Below are 13,108 nucleotides of genomic sequence, written 5' to 3'. Positions count from 1 at the left end.
CAACTACCCCCATTGCTTCCATGTCGGTGAAACCTTCACAAATATCCAGCTAGTTCCACTTCTACAGTCTTGGCTACCTCACTAGCTTCACTTCTACAAGTACAATCAACGCTACAACACGACACATCTGCTCATTTTTGGAATTTCTCGTCATTTTGACCATCTCCGAAGAAGAAAAAAAAAGTTCTTTTTGTGAAATCGGACAAAAATTCTAAATTCTAGAAGACATAAACGTATAATAGATCACGCAATTTTCTAACGAGGCCAAAACAAGAAGACTACTGTAACATTAAATTTACGATTTAACTGCTGTTATCTAATCTTATCAATTTAACATATCCTACCACAAAGTTACAGTCTAACTTAATTCAACATATTACATGAGTTTTAAAAGCGACACATTTTTTTTGTTCACAAATATGTGCTGTGTATACTCCTAATTAGTGTTTTAAGAAGTGGCATATGCAGTATACATGACCCTTTTATGAGGCAAAAGCGTTCTAAAATAATAAACTATCAAGAAAAACAAATAGATATCACCTAAAGGATTGTCACAGTGAAATCTATACATTCATTTTCTTTACTTCGTCATTACTCTTTTAAGTTGCATAGTACAAGTTCAGTAAATAATCACAACAAATGCATATGGCACCCTTGCGTGTCTTCCAGTACAAGTCAGAAAGCAAGCTGCTATCGAGACTTTAAAGCATGCTGTATATTTGATCCACAATGTTCGCTTCAAATGCTGCCTTTCTTATCATCCTGTTTCTTATTCTTCTTATCATTCTACTTCTCATCCTACGTCTGATCATTCTTCTCATCCTGATTCTTATACTTCTCATCACTCATTCTCATTCTACTTCTAATCTTACTTGACATTATCCTACATCTCACCCTACATCTCTTCCTTCTTCTTACCCTACTTTTCATTCTAATTCTTATTATTCCGTCCTATTCTACGTCTCTTAAGCTTCCTACTTCTCATCCTAAATCTCTTCCTACTTCTCATCGTACTTCTCCTCCTACTTTTCATCTTTCTTCCCATCCTACTTCTCACCATACATCTCACCCTCCTTCTCATCTTTCTTCTCATCCTCCTCATATTTCTCATCATCCTCGTTCTCATATTTCTTGTCATCCTACTTCTCACCCTACATCTCACCCTCCTACTTTTCCTCGTCCTTTTTCTCCCTCTTCCTTTCCTCCAGAAAGGCAACGGTCGCCACTGCTCCTTGCTGCAAAACGATATATAATGTGTCAATATTCAGTTAAACGATTTCTCTTATTAGAAGCCAATGCGTCTAGTCGGTCAAATCCCACATTTTGTAACTGAATATACACAAACAGATACACATACATAAACGCGCGCGCATCAAAAACAAGTAGAGAGCAACCGTAATACCACATTTCATCACACAATAAAGACCCAAACAAAAATGTCAAAAGAACATACAAGACTTGCTAATAAAGAATATCATCTCACCCTCATGAGGAACTCCATATCTTTAGGTGCCATGTCAAAATCCATGGTGCCCACATAGTCCACGTCGATGGCCATTGACCTATCGACATCCTCCTCCTGGACAGAATAACGTAATTTCAATGTAAACACAACACGGCACATACCATACTTAAATTAAGTTGTCCCTAAATATTAAGCTTTCACCAAAAAGAAATCTAATCTAATCACAATCTAAGAAGTGCACTTAAACAAGAAACATCACCCGCAGTGTTCTCTAAGCAGATCAATAGCCTGGTGGACGCGATTTTTTTCAGCTGCCTCCCACCACCCCGACCATAACCTCTTCTTGGAGAATAACATGCACGTTGCTCAACATTATATTGACCTAAATTATTGAAAAATGTGAAACCTGCATACTTCAATTCCGCTGTTGTGTCCGACGAACTCGAGCATGGTGCTGTAGTAGTCGCTTGGTTTTGACACATGCCTATGCCTCAATCTGCCCTTGACCAGTTGCAGAGGACCAACGTTCTCGTCAATTTTCTTCAGCATTTCTGTTGTCAGCTGAAAAAGTAGATACATATCAATTTACAAGAGTTTAATAAGATAATATGCCATTGTTTTAAACATATAACTGGTTTAGTTCAACGGTACATTAGATTCAAATAAGTGACAAATTACAACTTACTTTGCGATCATCATCCATCAACAACATCTCGATGGCCTCTTCCTGTGTCTTTACGTTCAGAATGTCAAGGTGTTTCCGGCTGAAAATCTAAAATGAAAATAGTAGAAAGGGAACATCCACATGATTTACTGATATTGCGACATGTACACAAAGTTTTGACCGTTGCAATCCGAAGTGGTCAGATGATCATCACTAAACTGGGCAAATCTCAAGCTTGAATTAAAGAATTATTATAGTTGAAATGTCAGACCCAACCAAACTTGAATGTTATGATATTTCGTCATCATATTAGTAACTAGTGCATATATAGCATTGGAGCGAACGCTCCTTTCTCCACGTGTTGACATATCAAACACCAAAAAACTTTCCAAAGTGTTCTTCGGAACCAGGTAGCTTAATATCGATGATTACCAAGCTAGCTAGCTTGCTAGCGCAAAGAAGGAAATTGATTAATAATTATTACCATATAGCCAGCAGGCGTGGACAAATCAGAAGGCTCCAATTTCTCTATAACCCAGGTCATTAATATCCCATATACTACGTAGCTACCCGGTTTTTCCAGGGTTCCCATTGGTCTAAAATACGGGCATAGGTCTCGTTCTTAGAGTATTGTCCATGATTTGTGAGTAGGAAGAACGAGAGCCACCATACCGCGGATGCACAAAATGGCGGCAGTTTGAAGACGCGTTTGTACAAAGAGATAGATCGCAAACAGTGACGTAAGGGCAGGTGTCATCATCATCGGACGACGTGATCACACTTGTTCGCACATGTTTACACACGACGGGGTTATACCGCCCCGTACGGGGTGACATACCCTTTCGCTGGCTAATTAGAAGACGGGGATGCGCCAGGTCTCCCGTCCGGGTGAATGATGTACATATCCGTGTGGCTGATACGAGACATAGGTTCGCCAGGCCTCCATCCGGGTGATTTGAATCACGAACTTCCGACAAAAGGATTTGCAACAACGCACACCGCACCATCGCACGTGTGGGGGTTCTTAAAACGTGCATGGGGTGTGGCTCTCCCCATACATGGGACCTCCATTTAACGTCCTATCCAAGGGACGGCCATAGTTGAAGCTAAACTCGGCACAAAAAGTTTGGCATATTAACTTTGGTTGATCATATTTCTGATGTTTCTACATCGATTTCCATGTATTATATATCAATTGAAAGCCTGTGTGATTCCGTTTCCCACGGAATCAAACGCATTATGGTTGCAAACTCATGAAACGAGCACGGGGCCTGCTTTGATGAGTGGGACAACTGATTCAATCAATCCTTTTTACACGTAACTTTTGGTATACAGAACATCCAACTTTATTTTTAGTACATCTGAGTAGAGTATTCTATGATTTGCGAATTCATGAAACGAGCACCAGGCCTGCTTGCATACAGGGAGTCACAAAACAAAACGTGCCGAAATTACCCTACTGAAGTTAAACACTCCATTCAGCTCCTCTTTATCCGTTTGTATTGACTTGTGAATGATGACACGTTGAATAAGCAGGACATGTTAATGAAAACTACTGTTACTAAAGCAAAGAATTTGAACCGAGAGGTGTTCAATCGAGTGCTAGCCATAAGTCGTAGGGAGGCTATTCCATCCTAAGACTACTCCAGCATCGCATTCTGGAGGTAGTCTGCAATGGTCCTTGCTCTGTGTGGACGTCCGGGTGTTGTAATCTTGCAGAATAGAATTTGGTCCAATGTTGAAGAGGTGGGATATTGAGACTAGACGGAGGATGCACTGTCCCTATATCTCACGACATTGAGGTTGTCTTGAATGATGACGAGTCTTATTTTATCCTATGGCAGTTATACCGTCCCACACCATGACGCTGCCTCCACCTCCAAAAGCTGACAGTTACCCTTGCCTTGTCAGCGTGCGGCTCTCCTTGCCGCCTCCACGCTTGGATTTGGCCACCCCACTGCCAAAAGGGCAGATGTATTCTGCTAAGATGAGCCAAACCAAACATGTATGTTCTGTATAACAAACATGACGCGAGAAAAGGATTGGATGAATCACTGACACGCGCACCAGTAAAAGTAAGACGATATTGTGTTTAACACAAGAAGGGAAATTTGGGCACTTTTTTTTGGTGACCCACTCATGTAAGCAGGCCCTGGGCTGGTTTCATGAGTTTACAATCATGATGAGTTTGAAACCATAGGAAAGGGAATCACACAAGGTTTCAATTGATATATAATACACTGATATCAGTGCAGAAAAATCAGAAATATGATTAACAAAAGTTGATATGCCAAACTTTTTGTGCCGAGTTTAGCTTCAACTAGGGCCGTCCCTCGAATAGGACTTTAAATGGAGGTCCCATGTATGGGGAGAGCCACATCCCATGCACGTTAAAGAACCCCAACACGTGCGATGGTGCGGTGTGCGTTGGTGCAAATCCTTCTGTCGGGAGTTGGTGATTTACTTCAAATCACCCAGATGGAGGCCTGGCGAACCTATGTCTCGTATCAGCCCTTAATTATTGAGTAAATACAAGGAATTTGTCTCTGTTATATGGGTCAGTTTGGATGGGCTGTATGATACATATAGAATACAACACGGTGTATTCCGTATCACCCAAGGTATCAGCTCGACCGCGGGTCGGATCGCACGAAGGCCGTGGCTTTCTCACCTGAGAAAGCCACTGTTTTGATGCGAAATGCGCCAGAAGTTGAAAAAATTTGTTCCCCTCGAAAAAAAAGCGTTGCAACAGTAATGTTACAACGTCCGAATCAGGTATTCGAACTTTCGATGGCGCCGTACTCGGCCCACTCGAAACAGTTCGTTTTATTCGAATGGAGCCCGTGTGATAAGCCCGGGCCGTACGGAAAGTTATCACCCGGTCCGGAACACCCGTATCGAACGTTTTCGCGTCACAGGTATGGCGTAAAAACGTTAATACCCGGCCTGTTCCTGGGTGTATACGGTGTCATAACGCCTGGTCCTTTGCTAAAACCACCGAATAAATTTTGAGGTGGTTATAGCAAAGGACCAGGCGTTATGACAACGTATACACCAAGCAACAGGCGTGTCATTAACCCTTAACTCTCAAATCTCAGGTTAGGCTATTGTTTAGACTATTGTTTGGGGGGAGGCTTTCTAATTTGTTAAGTTTTATTTACCAGTGGCTCGGCGATATGAAGAAAACCTAACAAAGTAGACAGCGCGCAAAAAGAAACGTTCAAAACCAGCCGGAGCCTAACCTCTGCTTGGAGAATAATTGATTATTACTAATACCTTGTCGAAGTGCTTCCACGCTCCTTCTTCGTCGCCATCTTCAATACATTTCTTTAGTCCTTTGATCTGATCGCCAACTAGTTCATTTAAAAGTTGTTCAGTCGTTTTTCGTACCTCTTCCTGCTTGGTCATCTCCTTCTTGTACTCCCTGTGCAAAAGTTAGTTCCACAGGAGTGAACCGTTTTAATATCAGAATATAAAATGTAAATTAGCAAACACCTCCTAATGAATTTCATAGTTGATTTGAGGAAAATTACTGGAAGTCATATTGGAAATTTCTCATGGGCCGATCAGCCACAGTCAAACAATCTCGTATACGAATAATAATAATGCGAGGGAAAAGAGCAAGAATTATGTCTACGCTAAACTTCTGCTTGGAAAGAATGCAAACAGCTTACTCGTATAGCTCGGTCTTGGGCGTCGGATGTTCCTTTTCTTCCAATTTTCTTAAACGACTCTTAAACCGTTCCTGGTACAATTCAGGGTCCTTTCTGGAGAACTTGATGATAAGAAAATTATGAATGTTTTCAACAATATTTAAGATTTTAATAATATGCAAAGGTGACGGCTGGGCTCCAAAACAACAATCATTATGATGAAGGGGGTCGCCAAAGAGCCGCAATTCAATGCGCAGGAAATGCCATGAATTCTTACAAAGTACAAATTGACTGCAATGCTATAATTTGCTCTGTACCAATCATAGATTAACCCAGTGAGTAGCATATTTATACCTACGAAAATTAATTTGTGCATGAACATGTGTCGCAAGAAACTTTGAGTGACTTTGATTCTTATTTACAGCTACAGTTAATCTGTGCCAGAAGCTTACCAATACAATTCCCAGAGTCTTGTCATTCCTTGTGTTGAAACGCTCCTTCCTCCTGTATTGCGGTTCGAACATCCTACGAATCTTTTCCTTATTTTCCTCATTACGTTGTTGAACCGACGCCAGTCTTTGCTTGAAGGTGTCTGCTTCGTCCATGGACAGGTACCACCCTAACAGGAAGTCAAACATGAAACATACAATCTTGCGCCACAAACAAGATTTATTCTCCAAAGCAGCATAATTTGCTCACAAAATGGTCTGTAATTCCATCGATTCCTTCTGTTATGTAGAACATTTTCTAATTTAGTCTAATGCAGACTTTTCTCGTTGATACACATTGCCTGGCGGATGCATACCGATCATCCTGTGGATAAGATATGGGGTCTACGCTAAAAAAATAATTTAGCAGGGAAACCTATAGCAAGGAGCGAAACCTAGAAGTGAAACCTATAGCAAGAAGCTAATTAAAACCAATGTCACCGCATTTTTTGCATCATAATTAGACATACCGTCAAATGCCCAGATTGGATAGTTGGCCGCCAGTCCACCGTCGATAAAGGTGAATTTGGGGAACCCGTACCCCTCAAACGGCTGGAAGGCGACTAGAAAAAGTAAAGTTAACGTACATATGAAGTTATGATCAAGATTTGCATTGACATACTTGACTTAATCGCTCACTAAAGGTGTCTTACACATGGTTCTCAAGAAAGTTGAACAATATGATGGCTGGACAAATTTTAACACAACCAAGATGAATAGAAAAAAGATTGATATGTCATATGTGGAGGTAAACTTTGGGGATCACATTAGATTAGATTCAAGTCAAGGTAAGACACTAGGAAAGAATATACGAAAGAATAGTTTCATATCCCATGGTCCTGCAAATTCATTCAATTAATTACCTCCATGAAATGCCATGGAGGTTATATTTTACCCTGCGTTTGTGTGTGTGTCTGTGAACAAGATAACTCAAGAACGGTTGAGTGGATTGGTTTCATACTAGGTGTGTTAGTAGTGTGTGATGAAAGCTGGAAATGATTAGATTTTGGGGCCACCAGCGGCTCCCCTTGGTACTGCAGCGCAACTTCCGGTTTTGCTATCTCGGTGTTCTGAACATGCTATGGTCACGATTTTTTAGTATTAGATAGTTCTTGTGCTCAGGAAAAAATGACATAAGTTTGGGTCCCCTAGCGTATAGTTTTGGGATAGCAGTGGCATTTTTGTCAAAAACTTGCAGATTTAGCGATGCAGATTTAGTGGATTAAGGATCTAACCTGGAATGGACATGGACATGCGGACTGCATCCCGGATCTTTACCATAGGTGTAGTTTTCACATGGAAATAGGTTTCACAACCGAGGATCATGTTGTAAGCCACGATGCACAGCTCCTTCCCTGTCGCACGGTAGAGCTAACACATACGGAAAGGTCGATTGATTTGTAGAACTGGAATATTTCTTCCTTGTACTATATAAATGAAATAAATCTAACCCGAAATTCTGAGAAGAACCGGCTATATGCATTCAAATAGAATATTGGAATCAATATGCAATCATGAAAATTATATCAAAGGATAGATATGGTCAAACAGTTTGACGTATCAAATTCATTACTAGTATTTCTGATTTTCGGAATAACTTTGTTAAATTAAGTGCGAAATAGTCTATAACCGGTTAACACTTTTGTCTTGCTACTCTTAGCGCGCGCTTTCTTACTCTGTCGAACGTGATGTCTCTGTCCATTCGTTTCTCATCCGGATAAAGTCGTTTGAGGTGCTCTTCTAAGATGACACCGAACCAGTCATAAAAATCATTCCCTCTGTGCATGCCTCTCTTTGTCCACGCTGCGATGGCCTTTGGCAACAAGTCCACCGTCAGCCAGTCTGGCACACCAGGAATGTGGTAAAGCCATTTCGTGGGTTCCAACCATGCGCTTGGTGGATCTAAACATGAAACGAGAAATATTTTATAGTCTACACTTACTCTTTGTTACACCATAATGAGTAGTTCAACCATGTAACTCATATATTTATTAATAAACCAATAGCACACATACACGGGCACACGACCCCCTCCCCCTCAACTACACTCGGCACAAAAAGTTTGGAATATCAACTTTGGTATGTCATATTTCCGTTATTTATGCATCAATTTCAATGTATTATATATCAATAGAAAGCTTGTGTGATTTTCTTTCCTATGGTATCAAACTTATTATGATTGTAAACACATGAAACGAGCACAAGGCCTGCTTACGTGTGTGGGTCACGAAAAAAAGTGCCCAAATTCCCCTACTTCTGTTCAACACTGCATCATCCTGTTGATATTGGCGCGTGTCACTGGTTCAATCGATCCTCTTTTCACCTCACATTTGGTATACGGAACAAACAAGGTTTTAGTACACTTGAGTAGAGTTCATCTGCCCTTTCGATAGTTGGATGGCAGAATCAAAGTGTGGATGCGGCAAGGAGAACCGCACGCTGACAAGGCAAGAGTAACTTTCGGCATTTGGTGGTGGAGGCAGCGTCATGGTGTGGGGCGGTATTAACCACCATAGTAAACAAGACTCGTCATCATTCCAGGCAAATTAATGTGGTGACATATAGGGACACCATCCTCCATCCAATAGCAACATTCTACCTCTTCAATATTGGACCAAATGCAGTTCTGCAAGAGTACAACACCAGTCCACACAGAGTAAGGACCTTTGGATGCTGGAGTACAGTCTTAGGGTGGAATAGCCTTCCTACGGCTTATGGCTAGCACTCGATTGATGACCTCTTGCCATGGTTCAGATTTTTTGCTTGAATAAAGAGTAATAGTAGCTTTGATTGACATGTCCTGTTTATTCAACTTGCCTTCATTCACAATTCAATACTGACGGAAGAAAATGAGCAGAATGGAGTGATTGATTTTAGTAGGGTAATTTTGGCACTTTATCTTTAGGAACCCCTGTACGTAAGCGGGCCTAGTCCTCGTTCCATGAATTTACACGCATAAAATACTCTACTCAGATATGCTAAAAAGAAACTTGGATGTTCTGTTTACCAAACGTTAGGTGATAAAAGGATTGATTGAATCATTGTCACCCGCGGCCATAACAACGGTTGAACCGGACGATACAGTTTTGAACAGAAACGAGGGAATTTGGGCACTATTTTTTCGTGACCCACTCACGTTAGCAGGCCTAGTGTATGTTCCATGAGATAACAATGACAATGTGTTTGATACCATTGGATCGGAAATCACACAAGCTTTCTATTGATATATAACACATTGAAATTGATGCATAAATAACGAAGATATGATATACCGAAGTTGACATTCCAAACTTTTTGTGCTGAGTGTATATAGAAAGCAAGCTTTATTGACACAACAAAAAGTTACTTTTGTATGGCCAACTATAAACTACAACAAAAAAGAAAGAAAGAATACAGAATGTCTCTTATATTCTACTAATTAAACATTATAGGTTAATAAGATTCCACTAATTAAACAATATAGGATAATAAGAGGAAAGCTCTGTACAATCATGTGGTTCTTAACGTGTCGTTGTCTTTCTAATCATACAGAGCTTTACACAGCATTAGTGAAATTACGAAACCTGTTGCAAGAAGTGTGGGTTAAACATGGAGTCCACTGGAAAACAGTCAAATCATATCATGGCCTGCAATAACAAGAAGATATAGTATCCGTAGTTACATACCCAAGAGGTCAATCAGGTTCTTCTCGCTGAGCACTTCCAGCATCTCCTGTGGACTCATCCCGATGGCCAGTAGGGTTGCAGTGATTGCACCTGCGCTGGTCCCTGCAAACCGCTTGATGTTCGGCAAAATTCCAGCCTCATCCAGTACCTGAAGTTAAAAGATTTTCCAATTCTTACAATTTCAAAATTTCCTATTCATCAAAAACAAAGACCAAAAAGTGAACCTTTTTTACCATGGCATTAACTCTACTACCAAACATCAACCGAATCTCTGTCTACTTCTTTCAGATTAAGACAAGGCAATCCAGTTTTTTTCGCAAGTTACGTCAATAGTCGTTTTTAATCTCTTAATGTCTTAACCCTATTCAGACCGGGCTTTTTTGGTCATCCATGGACGCGGGAATGTGTTGGTCGCCCCTTCTGACTATAACTCGAATAAAACGAATAAAACGAATCATCATACGGCCACCGAATTTTAAAAAATGATGTAGACATAATATCTTACGATTTAATAATTGACGCAACGATATCTAAGATAATAGTTGGGCTCCGCCATCTTATATCCACCTCCTTGAAAATACATTTTTGGCGATAAAAAATCGCAAAAGACAACGGAAATAGACTAAAAACGTATATTTAAGCGTTTTTTCATGAAAAAATACCAGGTATAGTTACAACACATTTACATTAGGGAAAATAAGCTAGTTATTCTTGATCTGGTCATACCGCCCGCCATCTTGAATTTTTGCCCGTGCCGTAATCACATTAGCATAATTTATGCATAATTAGTTATGAAAGATATTCTAGATAATGTAAGATTTTATCTACGTAAGAAAATAGCAGTAATATAGCAAATAATTGTAAAAATACATTGTTAGAACCAAAATTAGCGAGTTTCGTCAAAAGTGCCTGTCTACAAACGGTTGCCATGGCAACAAGAAAAAATGGAAAAAAATCTAAATATTTTGAAATTGTTGCTTACTAAATTTTAGGAAAACTCACCAAGTCTGGTGGCTCTAGTGTAAGCCGTTCCGGCGTAATGCGACATGAAACACGATGGTCAAATTTGGCCCCAAAGTTTCCATTCGAACATAGAGTATCAGGTTACAGGAACTCCCTTACGGGGCTCCCGCGCGCGCGCTACGGGAAACCTGACTGTACTGGACCATCTTCCAACAGATCATGACAATTAGTAAAGCACTAAACCCCTCGCACATCCCTCTTCGATGTGTAAATGAAAACTGGCAGTGTGTATACGTCGAAACCTACTGTGTACGTGTGCTGCACAGTTTTGTCTCAATGTTTTCTGAAATCTGCCTAGTTGTTTGAATTAGAAAGGGTGTTTGGTGGACAAAAAAACAAATACCATATTTAGATTGGTCCTAAATTTGACTGAAAATCCAAATCTTTTATATCATATACGTAATGATTGCAAAATCAAACTTTCTGTCTTAGGGATTTTTCAACTTCTACTTAAAACTTTTTACAGCCAAGATAAGGTCGAGTTTTTTCACACTCAAAGACTTGTAATTCAAAATTGCCTCCCTATTCCAAAAATTCCTTCAATAAAAATCCGGAGATATTAGCTGTCGACAATTTAAATTCTGAAAAAGTTGATTTGCACGCGTTTTGTAAGCGATTTAAATACCATGTTTGGCCATGTGTCGAGTCGCACTGATAGGGACAGGGGGTAATTGATTCCGCCGTAAACAGGTGTTGTAATATTCAAGGTCACCAATAATGACACCAGCAGCTTTGTTACATGTCACATGTTCCAAACTAAACTGCAGCTAAGCTATGGCCTATGCTGGCCAGATAATGGTTTATATTTGTGAAAACTTTGTTTTTCTTCTGACGCACTGCACCCGAAAAAAGCAGACCGTTTTCTGTGTTTACTGTAACGACCTGCGGGTGACCGCGGGTACCCCCAATTAAACGCCCGTTCTGTTCGATCCGACGTCAGATCGAACACTATTTGTGTTCTAAAACCCCAAATAGAAGTCTGGAAATTTTAGGGCCAACTTTAACCACCGTGAAAGTTGGCGCGTGCCCCAAAAGCCACGCCCCCTTCCGGTCTGAATAGTGTTTAGTAACAATATCTGTCTGTATGTGTATATTATTCACTTGTCCAGACATTGGAAGATTAGCCTTGATAGGGCCAAAAACAATAAACGAATATCGCAATAAACAATAAACGAATAATGAGTGCAAAATTTGCTGCTGAAGAAAAGGGTGCAATTCTCCGTTCATCCTCGACTGACTAACTAACGTTACACGGCAATAAAACAATTATTGTTTAAGTTGAAAGTTGATCTGTGTTAATTATATGTTGTTAGTAGTCATTCTGGATAGAGTTGAACATTAATTTCCAACACTGATCGATTCCAACAATCTTTGTTGAGGATTACAAGTCAACTTCATCCGGAACTATTTCTACCATCATGATGTGTCATTCGACGCTTGTGGACTAAACCCAATGTCTGAGGCTTAGGTCCCATTTTCAAACCGGACCCCGGCCGGTATTTTTGCGGAAACGAAAAAAAAGTGCGTATCAAGGAATATACGGAAGTTATGCTCATGGCTATTCTTTTACGTTCTGTGTGTTTTGAAAGCTTCCCGGCCGGGCCCGAGTTGGGAATTGGGACCTAAGCCTAACAGGGTGCTGAAAAAGACTCAATATGATACGAGGGGTGATCAATAAGTTCTCGGCCTAACTCAGAAATAATAAGCACAACTCAAATTTTGAGGCACAACTTTATAGTATGAAGCCTTTTATCAATATCCTCCAAATTACAAATCATTGGAGTCATTACTTTCCAGGCATTCGTTTTATGCAAATTAGAAGGTAAGTGGCGAGAAAAAAGTGGTGTGAACTGTGATCAGACATGTGTGGGTCGAGTTTCCAATGCCGTAAATTAACAAAAGACATTGTCAAAATGTTTGATAATGATTCTCCTCCTATTTCAAGCAAAAAAATTTGGGTGTCTGACTTCCAGCAGCGCAAGATGACCCGCCACATCAGGTCAGGTCAATTGTCCACGTTTTTGTCCTTCTCCCTTACCTAACATTACTGGGTGTCGCCTGCAAAGTACTGATCACAATAATTTGAATTTTGGTACAGATTTATATAAGACGTTATACTTGACATCTATGCTTCGAAATCTGAGCTGTGC

At 40.3% G+C, this 13,108-nt stretch overlaps 1 protein-coding gene across 1 annotated transcript in view; it reads right to left on the bottom strand.

Moving 5' to 3' along the window:
• Nucleotides 1–894: 894 nt before the first annotated feature.
• LOC118404993 overlaps nucleotides 895–13,108 on the bottom strand; it is a 12,873-nt gene continuing 659 nt past the window's right edge. Inside the window, exons 2-12 of the mRNA XM_035804393.1 lie at nucleotides 9,936–10,083; nucleotides 7,946–8,172; nucleotides 7,506–7,641; nucleotides 6,741–6,833; nucleotides 6,235–6,401; nucleotides 5,804–5,904; nucleotides 5,406–5,553; nucleotides 2,151–2,237; nucleotides 1,880–2,026; nucleotides 1,484–1,579; nucleotides 895–1,235 (exon numbers count right to left, since the gene is read on the bottom strand). Of these exons, the coding sequence (XP_035660286.1) occupies nucleotides 1,167–1,235; nucleotides 1,484–1,579; nucleotides 1,880–2,026; nucleotides 2,151–2,237; nucleotides 5,406–5,553; nucleotides 5,804–5,904; nucleotides 6,235–6,401; nucleotides 6,741–6,833; nucleotides 7,506–7,641; nucleotides 7,946–8,172; nucleotides 9,936–10,083 (1,419 nt within the window). The 3' untranslated portion in view covers nucleotides 895–1,166. The remainder of the gene's footprint in view (nucleotides 1,236–1,483; nucleotides 1,580–1,879; nucleotides 2,027–2,150; nucleotides 2,238–5,405; nucleotides 5,554–5,803; nucleotides 5,905–6,234; nucleotides 6,402–6,740; nucleotides 6,834–7,505; nucleotides 7,642–7,945; nucleotides 8,173–9,935; nucleotides 10,084–13,108) is intronic.

This window comes from Branchiostoma floridae, chromosome 17 (genome assembly GCF_000003815.2).
Source record: "Branchiostoma floridae strain S238N-H82 chromosome 17, Bfl_VNyyK, whole genome shotgun sequence".
Lineage (NCBI taxonomy): Eukaryota > Metazoa > Chordata > Leptocardii > Amphioxiformes > Branchiostomatidae > Branchiostoma > Branchiostoma floridae.
Note: the sequence above shows the minus strand (reverse complement) of the source record. Positions and strands in the feature narration are given on the sequence as shown.